General features: G+C 40.3%; 1 protein-coding gene across 1 annotated transcript; it reads left to right on the top strand.

Annotated features, from left to right (window-relative positions):
• The first annotated feature begins 418 nt into the window (after nucleotides 1-418).
• On the top strand, nucleotides 419-18,975 carry Mettl14 (methyltransferase 14, N6-adenosine-methyltransferase subunit). The gene is made up of 11 exons (XM_052731187.1): nucleotides 419-626; nucleotides 2,863-2,951; nucleotides 3,736-3,823; nucleotides 6,746-6,826; nucleotides 7,168-7,255; nucleotides 11,110-11,200; nucleotides 12,442-12,583; nucleotides 13,489-13,581; nucleotides 13,974-14,090; nucleotides 15,534-15,744; nucleotides 17,592-18,975. Exons 1-11 carry the CDS (start codon nucleotides 561-563, stop codon nucleotides 17,894-17,896), a joined length of 1,371 nt encoding a protein of 456 aa, XP_052587147.1. The 5' UTR covers nucleotides 419-560; the 3' UTR covers nucleotides 17,897-18,975.
• Nucleotides 18,976-20,738: the final 1,763 nt, after the last annotated feature.

Below are 20,738 nucleotides of genomic sequence, written 5' to 3'. Positions count from 1 at the left end.
ACTCCTGCCTCAGCCTCACAAGTCAGCCACTTCCCCATAGTCCAGGCTGGCCCTCTCACTGCTGTCCTTTGACAAAAGCTCGCTAACTTGCCAAGGTCCCTCAGCTAGTGAGAGTGGAGATCCAATCGTTCGGAAGTCCGTTAGTGTTGCAGTAAAAGAAACCCACACGCACACCTCACAATTTAAAAAGCCAGGACTGGCAGGTAGGTAGTTGGTTAACGGGATCAGGGATGAATATTTTCTTTATGATCAGTAAAAACCTGACCTTCTAGGAAAGAGTTAAGAACTGACAAGCCAGGTAGCAAGCGGTTTTCCCCGGCTCAGACCACCTCAGCCTCCTCATTGGCCCTCGTCCCCTGACGTCATATCACCGGCGTCCTGGAGGCGGGACTTCCTGGCTGCGTTCGACCAGTTTCGGGCGCGCCGGAAATCCCTCCTGAGGGACGTGAAAGTCTCCCGGTCAGAAGCTTGTGCGGGACTCTGCTTCCTGGTTTGGGAGGAGGGTTTGTGTTTTAGCGAGCGCCGGCTGTGTCGGGGCGGTGAGAAGCTGGAGCTGGGGCATGGACAGCCGCTTGCAGGAGATCCGGGAGCGGCAGAAGTTACGGCGGCAGCTCCTAGCTCAGCAGGGTGTGCGGCCGGGTGGCAGGGATGTTCGGTGCGCGTGCGCGGCCGCCTTTTTTTTTTTTCCCCCGCCTGCCCTTTCTGTGAACTCTACTGCCAGGGTCAAGGTCTTTGTCCCGAGACTTTTATTCCCTAGTTTCCCCCTGCTCTTAGCTCAGGCGGGTGCAGTGCCTGCCGGAGACATTATGCAGAAGACCCACCAGTGCTTCTCTTGGGCTTGGCGGACCTCTCGTTGTGGGCACCCTTTTCAGTGGTGGGGATGGATTTGGTAGTTGGAGATAAGCGGTTCATACAAGGGCAAGTGGCCTGTTAGCCTCTGCATTTCTCTTCACTATGTAAGCGGTGTTTCGCGTCTTGCCGTTCTTCCAGTTCAGCTTCACGTTGTTGTCTGTGTGGGGGTATGTGCACGTGAGTACAAGTGCCCCCAGGGGTGCCAAAGTGTCGGGTCTGCCCGGAGCTGGAGGTACGGGTGGTTGTAAGCCTCCTAATGTGGGTCCTGGGGCTTGGTCCTTTGGAAGAGCAGTGCATGCGCCCAGTTTCACATTCTTGAGATTAATTTTGAAAGAAGTTTGTATTTTCCTGAGATCATGTCGAAAGATTCATTGGGAGCAAACGGAGAGTAAATTTTAGATTCAGCACTAAAATACAATCTCCTCGCGACCAATATTTGAATCCTTACTTTGTAATTATTAGAAACAAAGTGTTATGTTCACTCACTAAACAAGGAATGGGTCTCCAAGATTGTTGCTTCCCCTGGCCGCTCCTCACTAGAGAATTAACTGAGATTTGTCTCTCCAAATACTGTCTTCCAAACCTTTCGCTCTCACTGAAGTTTGTAGATGAGTATGTAAGTGCTTGCCGATTAGTGGACTACACGTGCAGAGGGTACACATTATACTTTGTTTTACTTAAAATCTGAGGCTGTTTTCATTGCACCACACAAATGGATATAAGTGATGGAGGGAAATGTACAAAACTTTAGTGAGGCAGCTTGCTAAATCCATCGCTAAATATTGGTTCCTCAAAGAACTCTCTGAAGAAATGACTTGTATTCTGAGATATGAATTACAAATAGAAATTAGTCATGGGGAGGAAATTAGAAAACATTCCAACCATAGGAAGCGGGTGTTCTGTCCTCTAATCAAAAAGAATTAGAGACGATTTTATGGAGGAGTTGAAATTGATGAGCATTTCATATATTGGAAGAAATTTTTCATTGGAGAAATGAGGATAGTCATATGAAGTGGTAGATAAAAGAATATTTTGTTTACATTTGTTGCATTCTGCAGAATTTCCCCAGTGGCCACCCAAAGTTGACATTACCAATTTTCTTTCTTTCTTTCTTTCTTTCTTTCTTTCTTTCTTTCTTTCTTTCTTTCTTTCTTTCTTTCTCTCTCTCTCTCTCTCTCTCTCTCTCTCTCTCTCTCTCTCTCTCTCTCCCTCTCTCCCTCCCTCCCTCCCTCCCTCCCTCCCTCCCTTCCTTCCTTTCTTTCTTTCTTTCTTTCCTCTCTCTCTCTCTCTCTCTCTCTCTCTCTCTCTCTCTCTCTCTCTCTCTCTCTCTCTCTTTCCGTTTTCTGAAACAAGGTTTCTCTATTTTCAGTCCTGGCTGTCCTGGAACTCGATGTGTAGACCAGGCTGGCCTGCTGGGATTAAAGTGTACCACCACTGCCTGGAGACATTACCATTTTTAAGCTATAGTAAACTTTATTAAAATCTTTGCTTTAATAAGACTGAATAAATTTTTGTGAGAGCATGGGCTGTGGTGGCACACGCCTTTAATCCCAGCACTCGGGAGGCAGAGCCAGGCGGATCTCTGTGAGTTCGAGGCCAGCCTGGGCTACCAAGTGAGTTCCAGGAAAGGTGCAAAGCTACACAGAGAAACCCTGTCTCGAAAAACCAAAAAAAAAAAAAAAAAAAAAAGAATACAGTTTATGAAGCAGTCCATATGAAGTGCTTTGCCTTTTTTGGTTATTGCTACTGCTGCTAAATTGTTTTTTATTCAGAATTGGCTAAAAGTAATCATCTTAGTTTCAAATATAACCAAATGCATAAAATGTTTTCCAGCTGGCAAAGTCATTCATAATTAAAATGATCTACCAGTTCACTTAGAGTTTATCTTCAAGCTGATGGATAGTGTGTTATGGGAGAGGTTGCTTTCTATAGACTATTTGATATATTAAAATTAGCATTTTGCAGTGTATGAAGAGTGCGTTGTGTTTTAACTGTGTTTTTGTTTCCTAGTTGGGAGCTGAAAGTGCAGATAGCATTGGTGCTGTGTTAAATAGCAAAGATGAGCAGAGGGAGATTGCTGAGACCAGAGAAACGTGCAGGTATGTTGAGCAACTGTGTTTTAGTGACGTGATTACAGTGTGAAAAGATCACTTGTTTTATTTTTCAGTTGTGCTTATTCATGGGGGTTATCTGGGGGGGAGTGAGACACAGTCATGTACCCCATGCTGGCCTTGCAGCACCTCTGCCCGAACCTCATAGGACTGGAATCATCTATTGAGGGTTGATTTTTAATGAACAATTAATTGTAGGTATAAATGTGTTGTTAGGAAAATCATGAAAGTGGAGATTTTGGAAACAGTTTTTTTACTGTCAGTTTGAAATTATGAAATATTACTTTCCGAAAACATTAAGTTCCTATTTACAAAGTAGGTAGAAGTGAAATGTTACACTAAGAATTAGCTTACATACCCTAAGTAATGTGAAATTATAAATTATAATTTTTATGAAATTATAAAAGAATACAACCTAAAAGTAGTATTCATTTGATAATTCAGAAAACATGTCATTTTTTAAATTCTAGTTAATTGTATCAATTTTGCTTATAGTATATAGTATAACATATACATAAACTAGTATAAATGACATACAGTTTAAAAGTTTCTTTTCATAATACAGTCTTTATAGTAGCTTATTTTTTCACTTGGTTTCTCTCTTATAAAGATAGGCTACAAATTATTACCTGTGACTTTTTGGGTGATTTATAAGCTGAATAAATAGATATTTAATCAGGAAACATTTGACTTTGTTCCTATAACTTGTTAATAATGCAAGCAGATCTATATGCACCTTTTTATTGTGTGATAGTTGTGGCTTACTTTTCAGGGCTTCCTATGATACCCCTGCTCCAAATTCAAAACGGAAGTGTCTGGATGAAGGAGACACAGATGAAGACAAAGTAGAAGAATATAAGGCAAGTAGGAAATGAGATGATTTTCTGCATGGTTGAGAAAAAAATGAATCCTTCTGATAGATTCATCTCATTTAGAAAGCTCAATTTTAAGATGTGCTAAAATCCTTATGAGTAACCTTTATGTTTTCATTTAAAGACTCACATGAGTTTGCTCATTTTATGTAAGAGTATGTGAGTTACATATGATTATGTATATAAAACAATATAATTATTGGTAAGCACTGGCAGTAATATTCTTCAGAATAGCAAAAAGATAAGTATATCATAAACTTCAGCTGATAGAAATGCAGCAGATTTTGAGGGGCTGCAGCAGTGACTTTTGGCTGACATTATTCCATATTAACAACACAAGATTGTGGTGGTATTGTGTTCCCCAAAATATTGTGTACCCTAATAAACTTATCTGGGGTCAGAGAACAGAAAAGCCACTAGATACTTAGGCTAGAAAAATGTTGGCACTCAGCCTTTAATCCTAGCATTCCAGAGGCAGAAGTCCATCTGGGATCTCTGTGAGTTCAAGGCCACATTGGATACAGCCAAGCATGGTGACTCACACCTTTAATCCCAGAAAGCCAGCCTTTAATCCCAGGGAGTGATGGTAGAAAGCAGAAAGGTATATAAGGCGTGAAGACCAGAAACTAGAAGCATTTTGGCTGGTTAAGCTTTCAGGCTTCTAGCAGCAGTTCAGCTGAGAGCCATTGGGATGAGGACACAGAAGCTTCCAGTCTGAGGAAATAAGACCAGCTGAGAAGTTGGCCAGGTGAGGTTAGCTGTGGCTTGTTCTGTCTCTCTGATCATCCAGCATTCACTCCAATACCTGGCCCAGGTTTGTTTTTATTAATAAGAACTTTTAAGATTCATGCTACACAAGATAGTATGATTAAAGTATTTTGACAACTCATGACTCCAAGGCAGCTATATAACCATTTCTGAAAGAACCCAAGCTAACTCACTTGTTTTGATTTGATATAATCTTTTACTAATGCTGTGTATTTTGATCACATTAACCCCTAATTATTCTGCATCCATCCCACCTCCCACTCCTCCATCCTCCCTCCCAACTTCATAACCATGTTTAAAACCCAGAGTCTAGCCGGGCGGTGGTGGCGCACGCCTTTAATCCCAGCACTCGGGAGGCAGAGGCAGGCGGATCTCTGTGAGTTCGAGGCCAGCCTGGTCTACAGAGCGAGATCCAGGAAAGGTGCAAAGCTACACGGAGAAACCCTGTCTCGAAAAAAACAAACAAACAAAAAAAAACCCAGAGTCTAGTTTGTGCTGTGCATAGACAACAGAAGAGTGTGCAGCTATTCACTAGATCATGATTAACCTACCAGGAACCACACCCCTAAAGAATGGAGCCTTCCCCCTCCATACAACACTCAGCTCTTAATAGTTCCTCAGCTAAGGATGGGGACTGATGAGCCCCTTCACTTTCCGTGATGGAGTGTTGACTGGCTTGATGGTTTGCAAGCAACCAGAGCTGCTGTCCGTTCACGAGTACAGCGGTCCTGCCATGTCCATCTCAGTCCTCCAGTCTCTGCTCTTAGTCTTTTATCCCTCTTCCCCTTTTCTGCTGTGTTCCCTGAGCCTTGGGGGCATGGCTGAATATTCCACAGGTACTTGACACTTTGACCAGTTGAGTCTGGATTAACCGCTATCCACTGCACAAAGAAACTTCTCTAAGTAGTGTGAGCTGCACTAAACCATGAGTGTAGAACTAACCTATTTAGAGGGCAGTTTGATACTGTGTCCACTTGGTTCTTCCCTGGGGCTCATGAGCTTCCCAGACATTAAGTCATGGTTAGAGTTACAGGAGCAGGTTTGCGTTTTCTGTTTTAGAGTAGGCCTGAATTTCAGGTAATTGGTTAGTTACCCTCATAACATTCATGCCGTGATTGCACCATACACATACCTTGCCAGGCCAGTTGTTATTGTATCATGAGGGTAACAGCTGGATAAAGCTGTTGGTGAGTTTTCTTTCCCAGTGGCCTACATAGCACTTTCCAGCCTTATAAAAGCCAGCAGCAGGGAGGAAGCTTTCTAATTAGTACCAGCTTGGTTCCTCTATGTCTTGTGACTCAAGTATGTGCACCCTTGCAATAGTGTCTACCATCACGGGGGGGGGGGGGGGGGGGGGGGGGGACGACGACCAAGAACAATGGCAATGGCCTATTTTGGGGGGTCTTCTTGACACCTCTGACTCAAGAGGAGGTATCCCACACTGGCACTGGGATTTTTATTTGGCAACCCATCGTTTCAGGAAGGTGCATTATCCTCTGTATAGGGCAACTTGAATTAAACTCTTTTTTATATATGGCTATGTATTTGAATATCTTATAAAATAGTAGATGACCATATGACTTTTTCAAACAGCCTTAGTACTAGTTAATTACCCTCCTACACCCACATATATAAACAGCCCCCTCCCAGCTCCCTACCCACTTAGCAAAACCTGAGTTTGGTTTTGAACACTTATCCATAGACACCTGCACTCATGTGTACATACCAACATGCAGGCACACATACCTGCGCATATTAAAAATAATAAAAATGGGGCTAAAGAGATGGCTCAGTGGTTAAGAGCACTTGCTGCTTTTGCAGAACACCTAAATTCAGTTCCCAGCATCCATAGATCTGGGGCCCTCTTCTTACCTCTGAGGGCAAAACACTCATACCCATAAAATAAATTAACAGAATTTTTTTTAGAAAGTAAATCTAAAGACTTTAATGCAATGCTAGTATAAACATATCGGAGGCAAATAAAACACACTGCGCTTTAAGATGCAATAATTATAGACCAGGCTGGCCTTGAACTCAGACCTGCCTGCCTCTGCCTCCTGAGTGCTGGGATTAAAGGAGTGTACCACCACACCCAGCTAAATGTATAGATTTTAAATGTTTTCTTATGTTTCCCTTTTCAAGGATGAGCTAGAATTGCAACAAGAGGAAGAAAATTTGCCTTATGAAGAAGAGATTTACAAAGATTCCAGTACCTTCCTTAAGGTAATATAAAGAATTTTCAAGTCTTAAAACTGTTGACAGTTAAGCTCTGTGCCTGAAAGGACCTAGGACTTAGGACTTTTTCAATTTTTGAGAGATCTCAGTGTTAAGATAAAGATCTTAAATTACTCATGAAATATTCTTCTGATATTTGGATGTTTAGCTGTGATAATGGTGTATTCATATCAATAACTGTTGACAAATAATGTTTTTAGTTGTGTTTTCAAATATTAGTGCTTTTTCAATCTGTCATAATTTGTACAGCTTCATAAGAAAAACACACAAAGTTAGTGTATCTGCCATCAGAGTGCATACTGTGTATTTAATTTTGACCATTTCTTTAGGGAACGCAGAGCTTAAATCCCCATAATGATTACTGCCAACATTTTGTAGACACTGGACATAGACCTCAGAATTTCATCAGGGATGTAGGTATGTCAGATTTATTTGGACTATCCTACTGTAAAGTATTGTTATATGCATGTGATTTGTGCATTTTGTAGATTATTTCTAACAAAACTTTTTTTAGGTTTGACTTTTTCCTTCGGGTCTCGGGGCTTCTATTCTACCTCCCTCTCTTTTAGCAATGCTGTGTCTCTATTTTTTTATGTAATTTATATACCTTATAGTTAATCCATTGAAATGATATAATTCAGTGTTCTTTTAGTGCATAGAGAGCCTTCTGGGCAACTATTACAGCAATCTGTTTTAGAACATTTGCTTCTCTAAGAAAGCTCTGTACCTATTAGCAGTGGGACCACATTCCTTCCTCTAACCTGCCTCTCAGGATTAACCACTAGTAGTCTACCTTTTTTCTTTATAAGTTTGGCTATCTATTTTGGACATTTCATATAATTGAATTCATGCAACATGGGGCCTTCTGTGATTGGCTCCTTTGACTTAGCCAGTTTTTTCGGAGGTTATTAGTGCTGTAGCATATATCAGTACATCGTTTTATTCCCAAATAATAGTCCATGTAATAAGTAAATATACACACATACATACATTTTATTTATTCACTTAGGTTTGCAGTTATGGATTATTATAGATACTCACATAAAAAGTATTGTATGGCACATGCTCAGTTTTCTTTGACAGACACCTGGGAATGGAATTGATGGGTCATGTAATTCTTTTTAATTTTTTTTAAAGTGTATTAATTCTATGTTTGAATTTTTGAGGTATCACCCCCAAAGCTTTTCAAACCTGCCGTTCCATTTCCTGTTCCTATGAGTAGTGTATAAAGAGTCAAGCTTCTTTACATTCTTTGTTACTGCCTATGTTTTTCACTATAGCCACTCTGGTGGGTGTTAAGTATGCCATTGTGGATTTGTGTTTGGTTGTTGTGATCTTTTTTTAATTTAAATTTTATTTTATGTATATGAGTGTTTTGCCTGCTTTATGTCTGTACATCACTTGCATGCTTGTGCCCTTGGAGGCCAGAAGGAGTGCTTCAGGTCCCCTGAACTGGAGTTAGATTTGGTTGTGGCTGTAAGCCAACACGTGGGTACTGGGAACTACATGAGTCATCTACAAGAGTAACAAGTGGTCTTAACTACTGAACCATCTCCAGCCAGCACCATGATGTTTTTTTTAATGTTTTGAGAACTTTGTTCATGAGCACTGTATCTGCCTCCCCTCAAGCTCCCTCTGTAACTCCCACCCCATTCCTGGTCTCTTCTTAGTTATTGCTGTTATATGTATACATTTGTGTATTCGTTTAGTTAAGTGCTTGTGTCAGGCTAAGCACATCCTATGTGGTAGCTCACCCCTAGAAGAAACTGATTCTCCCTGTCTCACGGTAGCACCAAGTCCCTATGTCCATGTAGGCATGGCCACTGGTGTTGTCACTATTCTGGTCTTGTTCAGGCAACCATGTTGTTGAGATTTCGGAGGTGCGGTTTCCCTATTGCACCTAACAGTAGGTGTGCTAGCCCTCTGGCTCTTAGTAACAGTAAGTGTACTGGCTCCTATAATCTGTCCACTCCCTCTTCCGTGATTTTCCCTGAGCCGTAAGGTGTAAAGGCTCTGTTGTAGATATATCGGTTGGAGTTGGGCACTCACGGTCCCCTGTTCTCTGTCTTTTGACCAGTTGTGGATCTCTGTAATAGGCCCCATCTGGTGCAAAAAAGAAGCTTCTTTGATGTGAGGGTGAGAGCTGCTCTTACCTGTGGATATAAGGATAAGTTTAGAATATAGTTAGAAATTATATTGGTTCAGGAAAATGACAGTAGTGGGTACTCTCAGGTCTGTGACCTCCAGTCACAATAGTTACTAGGTTTACAGTACTAGGCATGAACTCCTTCCTATTGAGAGGGCCTTAAGTCCAAATAGATGGCTGTTGATTACCCCCAAAATGTAAGTGCCACTATTGTACCACTGGGGATATTTTGCAGGGTCAATCATTGTTGTGGTTCATAGGTTTTAAAGCTGGGTAGGACTACCATTTGCTCCTCTCCCTTGGCGGCCTGAATAGCACCTTCAAATATTACCGAGAGCCAGTCCTCAGGGAGGAGGCTTCCAGGTCAGTCCTAGCTCGATTCCTCCAACTCCTGTGTCCAGAGTGTGTGATGTCTTAAAGTTTAGACTAGGTTGGTGCACTGGATTTGTTTTGTGGTTTTGTTTTTTAAGATAGTCTCATTGTGTAGCCCAAGATGGCCTAAGCGTTCTATCTCCCAAGTGAACATCCTTTTGCCTTAGCCTCTGGGTAGCAATAATCACAAGTCTCTGCCATCAGACCCACATTCTGCTATGGTTTTGATTTTTATTTTCTTGGAGACTAATGATAAGCTTAGCATCCCATAGGCACATTAATCCACTTAAATCTCTTTTAAGAAATAACCAAATATTTTGCTTATATTGTACATTTTTTGTCTTTTTCCTGTTGAATTAAAAGAGTTCTTTGTATTTTCTGTACATACACACATGATTTATAAATATTTTATCTCATTCTACTAGTTGTATTTTTAGTTTCTTGATAGTATCACTGTAATACAAAAATTTAAATGTGATATAACTAAATTCTGTCAGCTGTAAGCATCATCACCCTGAAGAATTAATTTAAATGTGATTTTTATATATTGTTTTTCTCACTAGTAGGGCTTGAACTCGGGTCCTTGTGTATGCTAAGCAAGTGCCAAGCCCTATTTTATTTTATCATTTTGAGACAGGGTCTATGTAAGCTGTTGGACTGACCATGAACTTGCTCTGTGGCCCAGCCAAGCCTTCCACTTGTGATCCTTTTGCTTCAGCCTGTTCAGTGGTTGAGATTACAGGAGTATACCACCACTCCAGGCTCTGATTTTAATGTTCTTATAAGCAGAATTTAAGGGTAGCATTAAAAAGTTACAGTCAATTGTATACTCATATTTGAATATGGAGTCATCTCTTAAGATACCTGATTTCCCAAGATAAATATATGTATAAAATTGTTGTAAATTGAGAAGAGGTTGTTGTATTAATTTTATTTTGAATCAAGTGGAGATTTGAATTAAAACTAAGATCTAAAATATCTTATATTGATGTAGCAAAACAAAACAAAACAAAACAAAAAACCCAGTGAATATTTGTTATGATAGCTTGATAAAAGGTACCTGATTTTTCCAAGGTCTTAATGCCAAAAAACAAGGACCAAGGCTGATTGTAGATCTGCATGCACCAAACAGGACACCTCAGATCTGCTCATCAGATCATAGAGGAAGACAGGTTCAGATTGCTTCAGGTTCTACCTTCTATTCTGTAGACTAGAGACTGACTGTTGTGTTCAAACCCAACAGCAATACAGTCTTCAAACTTTTTTATTTGAAATGTGATTCACATCACTGACTGAAGGAGCTTTACAAGCTTTTTCCCTCTTATTCTTCATGTTAAAGACTGTTTTTTTTAATTTACTATTTTTAATTAGGTGTATGTGTTTGTGTGTGAGTATGTTCATGTGAGTGCATGTGTCTTCATAAGCTGGAAGAGGGCTTCAGATCCCCTGGACCTGGAGTCACAGGCAGTTGTGAGCCATCTGATGTGAATGCAGAGAACCAAAGTTAGGTCCTCTGGAAGTACAGCAAGTGTTCTTACTGCTGATCCATCTCTCCTGCCCCCACGGTTTTAGTTTTTAAGATGTTTATGTAATTTATTTTCTTATTAGTGTTTCTTATGTATGGAAAACAAAAATAAAGAAGAACTACAGATTTTAATTTAAAGTGATGGTCAAAGAAGACATAGCTCTTGTATTTATCAGTGCTAACTTCAGTTGAACTGAAATTTAGGATGTACTATTTTTTCCTCCTTAGGTTTAGCTGACAGATTTGAAGAATACCCTAAACTTAGGGAACTCATCAGACTAAAGGATGAGTTAATAGCTAAATCAAATACTCCTCCTATGTAAGTATTCAAAGCTTTTTCTTTCTAACTCTGACTCACAGTATCAGTCTGTTTATTCTGTAGCCTTAGTCTTTCTTATTTTCAGTAAACGATATTATTTTGAAACTCTGGTGCCGAGTCTATAGTGGCATCTCATTTAATCCTCTAGGTAATTTGGGAGGCTTGTGAATTCTGCCTCACAGTTTCCATCTGTAAGGTGGAGTTGCCCTCCTGGAGCTGGTAGCATTGAAACTGCCTTGCAAAGCCTGGCTCATGATGCTTTGCTACATATTCTTGCACTCTTGTTTATGAGGTGGGGAATCAGTGTACTACTCTCTTCTCAGTAGAGCTTGTTGTGGGCAAGTCTGGTCCTCTACCTGTTACCTAAATGACAGGAAAGTGCTTGTCCTTCAGAGATAGTGATGGCTTCACTAAAGCCTGTGGTTTTCAGTCTAAGCATTGGCCTTAAATAGAAGAAAAAAAATCCCTATATTTAAAGTATCTTGAATTGGGGACCCGTGAGATGGCTCCATGGGTAAAGTTGCTTGTTGTCCAGTTTTGTATGCCTAGTAACCTGAGTTCCAAATCCGGAAACCTGTGTAGAGGTGGAAGGAGAGAACCCAGGGCACAGGTTTGCCTCTGACCACCGTCTGAACACCATGGCCTGCCCTCCCCACCCCCAGTAATAATAAATAAATGTCCTCTTAAAAAGTGTCTTGAACTTAAAATACTTCCATACTGTGTAAAAATAACTTCATTAAAGACCAGTTGTTCATTAGGTAGTGTGACAGCACCATTAATGTAAACATATTTATTAATGAACAGCTCATAAAAGTAAATAATGTCCATATATAGAAACTCTTAAAGGAGGAATTTGAAACTTAGACAGATGTCATTTTTTTAACCTAATTAAATAATGATATACTAGTGGAAATAATGTTATATAATACAAAAATCAAAATAGATTAAAGATGACATCTAAGTGTAAATTTTCAGTATAATAATAAATGAAGACTATATTCTTGATATACATAGAGAATAATATGCTTTTCACTTTGTTGTAAATATGTCCATGTCCTAAGGAAGATGTTGCTTGATGATATAAAGTCTGCAGTAAAACAAAAGACCTACTAAAGCTATTTAGTAGTTAGCTCATGATTATCTTGTTAATAATGTTTAGCAATAATTATCCAATAATACTGGGTAAGGAATTTCCTTCATTACCACTGGAGATATTTCAAAATCCTTTTCCCTTTTGTTAGGTACTTACAAGCAGACATAGAAGCCTTTGACATCAGAGAATTGACCCCCAAATTTGATGTGATTCTTCTGGAGCCTCCTTTGGAAGAATACTATAGAGAGACTGGCATCACCGCAAATGAGAAGTGCTGGACGTGGGATGACGTATGGTGAAACTATATGAAATATTTACCTTTCAGATGAATATGTGCTTATTTGGTCTGAAAGTGGAGTTATGAGTACACTACACTGTGGTTCTTAGGAGTTTAGTCTTCTATTTGACAGTCACTGAGGTTCTGAAGGTTTTAATGAGGTTAGTGAGGTCATCCAATTGGCACGTGAACTGGTCTAGACTGCAGTAAGTATGAACAAAGAGACAGCAGAAGACTTTCAGTACTCGCCTGTAAGAGAAGCTTCCTGCAGATACCTGGGCACAAGTGGGCCTCTTGCTTCGGCCACCCAAGCTGTCTGGCTATAGGCATATGCCACCACACCCAACTTACATTTCATTTTGTCAATAACTGTGGGCTCTCTTTTTTTAAAAAAATATTTATTTATTTGTTTGTTTGTTTGTTTGTTTATTTATGCATACAGTATTCTGCCTGCATCCCTGCAGGCCAGAAGAGGGCACTCATTACAGATACTTATAAACCATCATGTGGTTGCTGGGAATTGAACTCAGGACCTCTGGAAGAACAGCCAGTGCTCTTAGCCTCTGAGCCATCTCTCCAGCCCCCTGTGGGCTCTCTTAACCTCTATTTCTTTTATAATCCCTGTAGTAAAATTCCATCATTCTGTAAGTGTATCTTTCTATCAACTTTTTCTCTTGAACACATATGGGAAACAAGTTTATATGTGTGTATTTTTGCACATGTATGTGTGGTGCTTGTATATAGAACAACAAAACAGCAGCATATCAAAGTAATTTCAGGCATAGGATTTATTTTCTATGGTCTTTCCTAGAATATCTGAAGAATACATCTGTAGAGATCCTAATACGTCTCAATAGTTGTTCTTTGGATTTATGATAAATGGCAAACCTTATGCACTATTATTTTGGTTCCTTCTAGATTATGAAGTTAGAAATCGATGAGATCGCAGCTCCTCGGTCATTTATATTCCTCTGGTGCGGTTCTGGGGAAGGACTGGACCTTGGGAGAGTAGTAAGTAGTTTGTTGTTTTGTTCTCAGTTCCTTTTCAGGTGGATTCTTATGTTCATTAGGGGAAAAAAATAAGTTTTACAGGCTACAAGATTAATGTTCTTTGTCTTCAGTTTCTGAACTAGTTTAAAAATGATTTAGAATTAAAAACATAAGGTACTTTATGTTTTTTGAGGTATATCACATATGTGATATTTGGTCGCAGTGAAAAGAAAAGTAACTAATGTAATATGTAAAAGATTTATTTAATGTGTATTATGCCTTTATTTCTTTTTCTGTCTGCATTAGAGCAGAGTTGTTGTGGTGCTCTGAAATTTGGTATCCCTCTAGAAAATTTCTTAATTCTGGTTATTTTAAGTATTTTTTAAAGAATTTAATTTTGAAATTATTTCTAGTGTTTACGAAAATGGGGTTATAGAAGATGTGAAGATATTTGTTGGATTAAAACCAATAAAAACAATCCTGGAAAGACGAAGACTCTAGATCCAAAGGCAGTTTTTCAGAGAACAAAGGTATTGCCTTTTTTTACTTTCTTTTCTATATTCTCATTCTCTCAGACTTCTCTAAATTAGTATATACTACGAAATTAATTTCAGTGGTAAGGCTCTCGTGCTTGTAAAGTAGCTTACAAGCTTTATTACATTTATTACATTTTTACTTTTTTACATTTTTACTTCATTTTATTTTACTTTATTACATTTATTACTTATTACATTTATTACATTACAACTTAAAAAGTATCTCCTTCACCATCTTGGACCAGTGCACACTGCTAGACAGTGGCTCCCTGTATATTGTAAGCTGGCATAATTCCAATTTAGGTGTATGCTCTGATACAGAAGTTTGCCCTTCTCTAAGCTCAGGAAGAATAAATGACTATAGCACTTAATAGCTTACCAGTTAGAGCCATGTTTGCCTAATCTTGTCCTTTTCCTCCTTTTTTTGTTTTGTTTTGTTTTCTTTTTTTGAGACAAGGTTTCTCTGTGTATCAGCCCTGGCTGTCTTGGAACTCACTCTGTAGACCAGGCTGACCTCGAACTCACAGAGATCCACCTGGCTTTGCCTCCCAAGTGCTAGGATTAAAGGCGTGTGCCACCACCACCCAGCAAATCTTGCCTTTTTCTATACAAGAACCACTGAGGACTTCTGCATGTGACTCTGTCTGCTAGTTTAAGCTGTAAGAGCTTTTGCGTATTACACTTTGGAAGCCACTGGAGGGAGCATCTGTCTTACTGAGTCTTGAACCAGATCATGTACATGACAGGATCTAGAAAATCTCCAGGGTGGTGAAGCTGTGGAATTGCTGAGAAGGAGGTGTGCCTGGAAGCAGCCTAGAATTCAATTCCATCCTCCTTACCCTACTCCTTATCATATGTATCCTCCTATCTGGCTCCTTGAGTTGTACATTCTTTTCTAATAAACATGCTATAGTAAGTAAAGCACTTTTCTTAAGTCCATGAGCCACCCAGGCAAATGTTTGAACTCAGGAGGATCATTGCATCCTCTAATTTATATTTGCATTTTTAATTTATATAATTGGTCAGAAGCATATGACTTTGGATTCAAACCTGAAGTTGGAGTGCCGTCTTAGGATCATATGCCTTTAACCACTGGGGTCTGTACCAGTGAGGTAGATTGTGTCATAACTGAACTGATGTGGAACTCCAGTGGGGAAAGTGGAGAGTTATGTGGTTCATACCTGTATTGGAAGTGAAGTAGGACTTGGAAATGAAAGTATCTGAGAGCATGTAGAAGTGGAAAGAAATGTTTTTCTTATTTACTTGACAATTGCCTGACAGCCAGGGATCTAGGCTTTTCTGTCATAATTTTATCATAAACATTCCAATGACCCATAGAAATGAATTTGTTTTAGAATTGATTGAGGACATTGAAAACGTTACATCTATGAAATATGATTGTTGGTAATGAGAATTAATTGGACTGCTCTGTTATAGGAACATTGCCTCATGGGGATCAAAGGAACTGTGAAGCGAAGCACAGATGGGGACTTCATTCATGCTAATGTTGACATTGACTTAATTATCACAGAAGAACCTGAGATCGGCAATATAGAAAAACCTGTAGAAATTTTTCATATAATAGAGCATTTTTGTCTTGGAAGAAGACGTCTTCATCTGTTTGGAAGAGATAGTACTATCAGGCCAGGTGAGACCTCAGTTTTGAAAAGATAGTTTTATTATTCTTTGAGATGCAGTTCTAAGCTAATAGGACATAGTGTTGTTTAAAATAGAAGTCTTACATATTTGATTCCTCTTCTCTGTACTTCACATGTGAGCAGTTTTATCCTAGCAGACTGAGAAGGCAGAGATTTCCTGTACACTCTGCCCCACACGTGCATTGCCTCCCCCATTGTCAGTAGTCCTTACATAACTGTGCAAAGTGCATAAATTACGTTAGGATTGATGTTGGGTGTAGTGTTTATGGATTTAGACAAGTTGGTCATAGTGTATGTCAACCATTATAATATTACACCGAGTACTTCTGCTGCCTGAAAGTCTTCTCTGCTCCACTTAGCTTTTGATACCTTATAATTATACACATTTTGGGATTATAGTGATGTTTCTGTCCATGTGTGTAGTAAGGTCAGGGTAATTGCAGTATCTGTCTCCTCAGTTTCTCTTTGTATTGGAAAAGTTTTGAATCTTCTATGCTGTTTTGACATACTTAGTTGTCACTCATAGTTAACTCTGCATCACTGCACCTTCCTGCCCTTCTGTGCACTCTCCTCCCCCTCGCTCTTACCTGGCCTTTGTAACCTCTGTTCTAGTCTCTGCATCCTTCAGATGCACTTTTTGTTTCTACCTGTAAATGAGAATATCTGGTATTTGTTCTTTGCCCGAATTATTTCAGTTAACATAATGCCCTCCACTTCCATTACACTCAGCAACAGAATTTCATCCTTTTGTGTGTATATGACAGTCATTTTATCCATTCATCCATCAGTGGACACCTAGGTCACTTCCATATCCTGCTTGTGAATAGCGCTATAGTAAACAAAAGGACTTTGTGGTTTTAGTTCCTTTAGATATGTACCCAGGAGTGGGATCTTTGGGTCATACAAAGTCCTCATCCTGGTTTTCTGAGAAACCTTTGTACTGTGTTCCAGTAACAGCTGTTCTCATGTACATTTCCATCAGTAGCATGTAGGAGTTCCCCTTTCTCTGCAGCCTCTCCAGCCATAGGAGTTTCCTTTCCCTTGGATCATAGCCACTCTGACTGGGGTGAGAGAATAGCCCCGTGCTTCTGTTTCCTTGCTTATGAATGGTGGTGTGCATTTCTGTCCATCTCCTTGGCTGTTGTGTCTTTAGAGGAGTCATTGCCCGTGGAAAGATGATATGAGGAGCAACAGCATTGTGCTTGACCTCCTAGGACCTAAGAACTGAGTATATTTTGTGTAAGAGAAAAGATTTAATAAGAAAACAGCAGCCCCTTTTTCAAATAAATAGGAAATATATATGTATATACTCTGAAATTTTAACCCAATCCAAACTGGTTATATCCTAAAATATTTTTTTATTAGTGGTATTTTAGCAATATAGTACATGAATGGGGAACAGTGAGGATGATTTTTCACAAAAGCCATAATCTAGGATAAGAAGCAAGGCATGTGCATATGAACCCTTTTACAATAGGACCATGGGTGTTGTACATTCTATACAGAGATGGTGGCTGTGTGGGTAATTGAGCCAGCTTTAAGAATATGATGAGGCTTTTTTTTTTTTTTTTTTTTTTTTTTTTTTTTTTTTTTTTTTTTGGTTTTTTTTCGAGACAGGGTTTCTCTGTGTAGCTTTGCGCCTTTCCTGGATCTCGCGCTGTAGACCAGGCTGGCCTCGAACTCACAGAGATCCGCCTGGCTCTGCCTCCCGAGTGCTGGGATTAAAGGCGTGCGCCACCACCGCCCGGCATGATGAGGCTTTGAACTAGCTCCTACAGGACCAGTAAAAGAGAAAGGAGATGGAAAGTCTCATCGTTTTTTTCCCCCTTTATTTCAGGCTGGCTCACAGTTGGACCAACGCTCACAAATAGTAACTACAATGCAGAGACATACGCATCCTATTTCAGTGCCCCCAATTCATACCTGACTGGATGTACAGAGGAAATCGAGAGGCTCAGACCCAAGTCACCTCCTCCCAAGTCCAAGTCTGACCGTGGTGGTGGAGCACCCAGAGGTGGAGGGAGAGGGGGAACATCTGCTGGCCGAGGTCGAGAAAGAAATAGATCCAATTTCCGAGGAGAAAGAGGTGGCTTTAGGGGTGGTCGTGGAGGCACACACAGAGGTGGCTTTCCACCGCGGTAACTTCAAGACACTTGACAATGACCCCTCTGGCTTCTATTGTGGAGACGTACTTTAGAACTCACTCTCAGCTTGCACTTTGCTTTAGTTTCTATGCTGCCAGAAAGACCTTAGCTACCCCCACCCCACCCCCAGGTCCTTGCAGTTGTCACAGAGACTGCAGTACTGCTCAGGGTAGGTGAGTCACGTGCACGCAGCCGGACGGAATGACTGATTTCACCCGAGGCTTTGGCTTGGAAATAGGTAAGCAGTGGCTTCTGCATCTCAGGAGCATGGCAGGAGTCGGGGCTGTGTTGTTCTTGCCATGGCTTCCACGGCAACGGGAGACCGGGAACCTGGGTAGAACAGACTAGTGGTGAGCCTCTTTTGGGCCTTTAACATTTTCTTGTTGAAACACTAGAAAGATGTAGACCATTTCCTCCTTATTTTTAAATCCTAAAAAATAACTTGAAGTATCATTTGAGTACTGAAGACTGAGAGATGAAATCACTTTCTTCCAGATCAGGATCCGAGGGGTGCTGGAGCCCTCAGGGTAGGTAAAGGAAGAGGTAGAACTTAGTAGATTTAAAAAACCAAACCAAAAACTTATCATAATGTAAATTGTGCAGCTACAGATGACTCATAATCATGCTTCTTAAGAAGCAAAAGAAGGCACATACCCAAGTCGGAGGGCTGTAGTGTGGACTTGATCTTGGATTGATGTGTCTTAACAAAGGTGAAAACAGATTTGCCAGGGGGTTGGTTTAGACATTTTACAGAATAAATGCTTGGTGATGAGGAAATGACATAAATCTTTAAAGTTGCTACTGAAAACATTTTATGTAAAAGCAATTACATAAAACCCGCAAGAACATAGCTTGGAAGATGGGACTGCAGTTGACTTTTGTTAAAACTGCGGTGCATTTCTCTCCACGGGGCTGGTTGTCGTGGGCTGTGGAAAGCTTCATGCTTGTTGTGTTTCCACAACTTAACTCATGCTTGAATGGATTTGAATATGCCAGATGAGATAATACATTATTGTTCTCAGTAACTCCTTTTTTATTTTGCTATAACTTTTCTAATAAAACTTTAAAACTTTGAAATTTGAGTTGGTTTTCCTTAAACACAATTGCTGTTGTTAGCAAATGGAAAGGGCCCAACCTACAGTGAAGCTCTTGTTTTGGATTGCATGTGCGTTTTCCCTGTCACAGATGGGTATACATGAGAGCCATGGAACACAGCTGGAAGGACTGACACGGTAAATGCTTGCTGAGCTTGGCTTTCTCAAACCAGCTGGTGCTTTCTAGTGCAGACGCCCTTTAGATAGCACAGGTGGGTAGAATATTTGCTGTCATGGTGTTTTTAATTTCAGTAATTATAAATTATCCAAAAGCAAAACTGTGTGTCAGATTTGACCTGTAAGGAGAAGGTAGGAATTACCATTGGTTCAGTGGTGGGTTCTTAGGAGATCTGACTAAGGAGTATCCCTTCCCTCCATAGATTCTCCGTCAGATTCTTGTGTTCCAAATTCTGGGCATAAAGGACAGTGGCAATATGGTTCACTTGGCCTAAGCTCCTATCAGATATGTTTCATAGTTCATCTCACAGAGAAAGAGTAGATTCTTTGTAGTTTGGAGCTTAGATCCACAGCTCATCTTACGTAGGAAAGCAGTAAAATCAGTTGGTCGAGGAAAGAAGGTAACAATTAGAATTCATCCATTTACAGTGCTGTGCCCAGCGTGATGGTGCACACCTGTAATCCCAGTACTTGGAGGGCAGAGACGGTGGATCTTTGTGAGTTCATATTGTCACAAAGATCTATAAAAATGGGCTTTTAGTTGCTTTAGTTGTTCCTGGACAGTAAAAGTTGTGGCATAGCCTTACGTTTTTCTAAAGTTTCAGAGCAGCATGCCTGGCATTACATGGCATTCAGCTCCAGGTAGTGTGGCCAGGGCAGTGTCCATTTCTAGAAGGAGCCGTTCTTCCCACATCTTTCCTTTCAAAGGATGCGAAGGAGGAGGCCCAAAGTGCTTAGACCTCGTGCTTCACAGGGAAGTAGTTGGTATCACCTACAGTTCTGTAGTGAAGAGTGCTGTACCCAAGCAAAACTATCCTGTTCTGTTAGAGCCACTTGTGGAGATGATGGTCAGGAGTAACAGCTTCTGAAAGGTAAAGCTGTCAGCCTGGAAGTGCTAGGGAGGCAGTCACATTCAGAGTTAGGCTAGGTCCATACTGCAGCAGCTGTATGGACCCTGTGGCTGTGGTGAATTGGGGAGCTACATTTTGAGCCCTTATGTGGAGAAACAAACAATACACACACCCATTCTGCTAAAGCTAAGTAAGGGCCATGAATTATTCTCACTTAAGGCCACTTGTGGACGGAGGTGAGATAGATTGTTACAGCTGTCACTAGGAGTGATTGCAGCCTATGTCTTTATACCATCTCAATTGCTGATTTACACATTCTAATTGGTTATAGCAGCTTATGTTTTAAAGCATGCTGGAGGCCAGGAGTAGAGCACTGTGCCTCGAATGTTTAAGGCCCTGGGCTCAATCTCAAGCATCCCAAACTCACCACCAAAACAAAATGTACAAAATGCTATAATATCAGAGTTCATTTGGACTTTATCATTGTCCTCTCCTTAATGCTTGTTGATTAGAGTGAAATTTAGCTAGTCTCAAGTATATACAGTCAGTTATGAAGCTATAAATCTAGGACTTCCCATAACATTTCTCCAGCAGAAAACTCACTTTCTGGATGATCATACCACTCCTGCTTCCAAGCCCTCCATCACTTACTCAGGTGTGAACATTGTTATATTGCCAGAGGAAAAACCTAACTCCCTTAGTCTAAATGATTTGGACA

Source organism: Peromyscus californicus, unplaced genomic scaffold (assembly GCF_007827085.1).
Source record: "Peromyscus californicus insignis strain IS unplaced genomic scaffold, ASM782708v3 Scaffold_9__1_contigs__length_137607984, whole genome shotgun sequence".
In the NCBI taxonomy this organism is placed as follows: Eukaryota; Metazoa; Chordata; class Mammalia; order Rodentia; family Cricetidae; genus Peromyscus; species Peromyscus californicus.
This window is presented reverse-complemented; position numbering and strand designations above follow the sequence as displayed.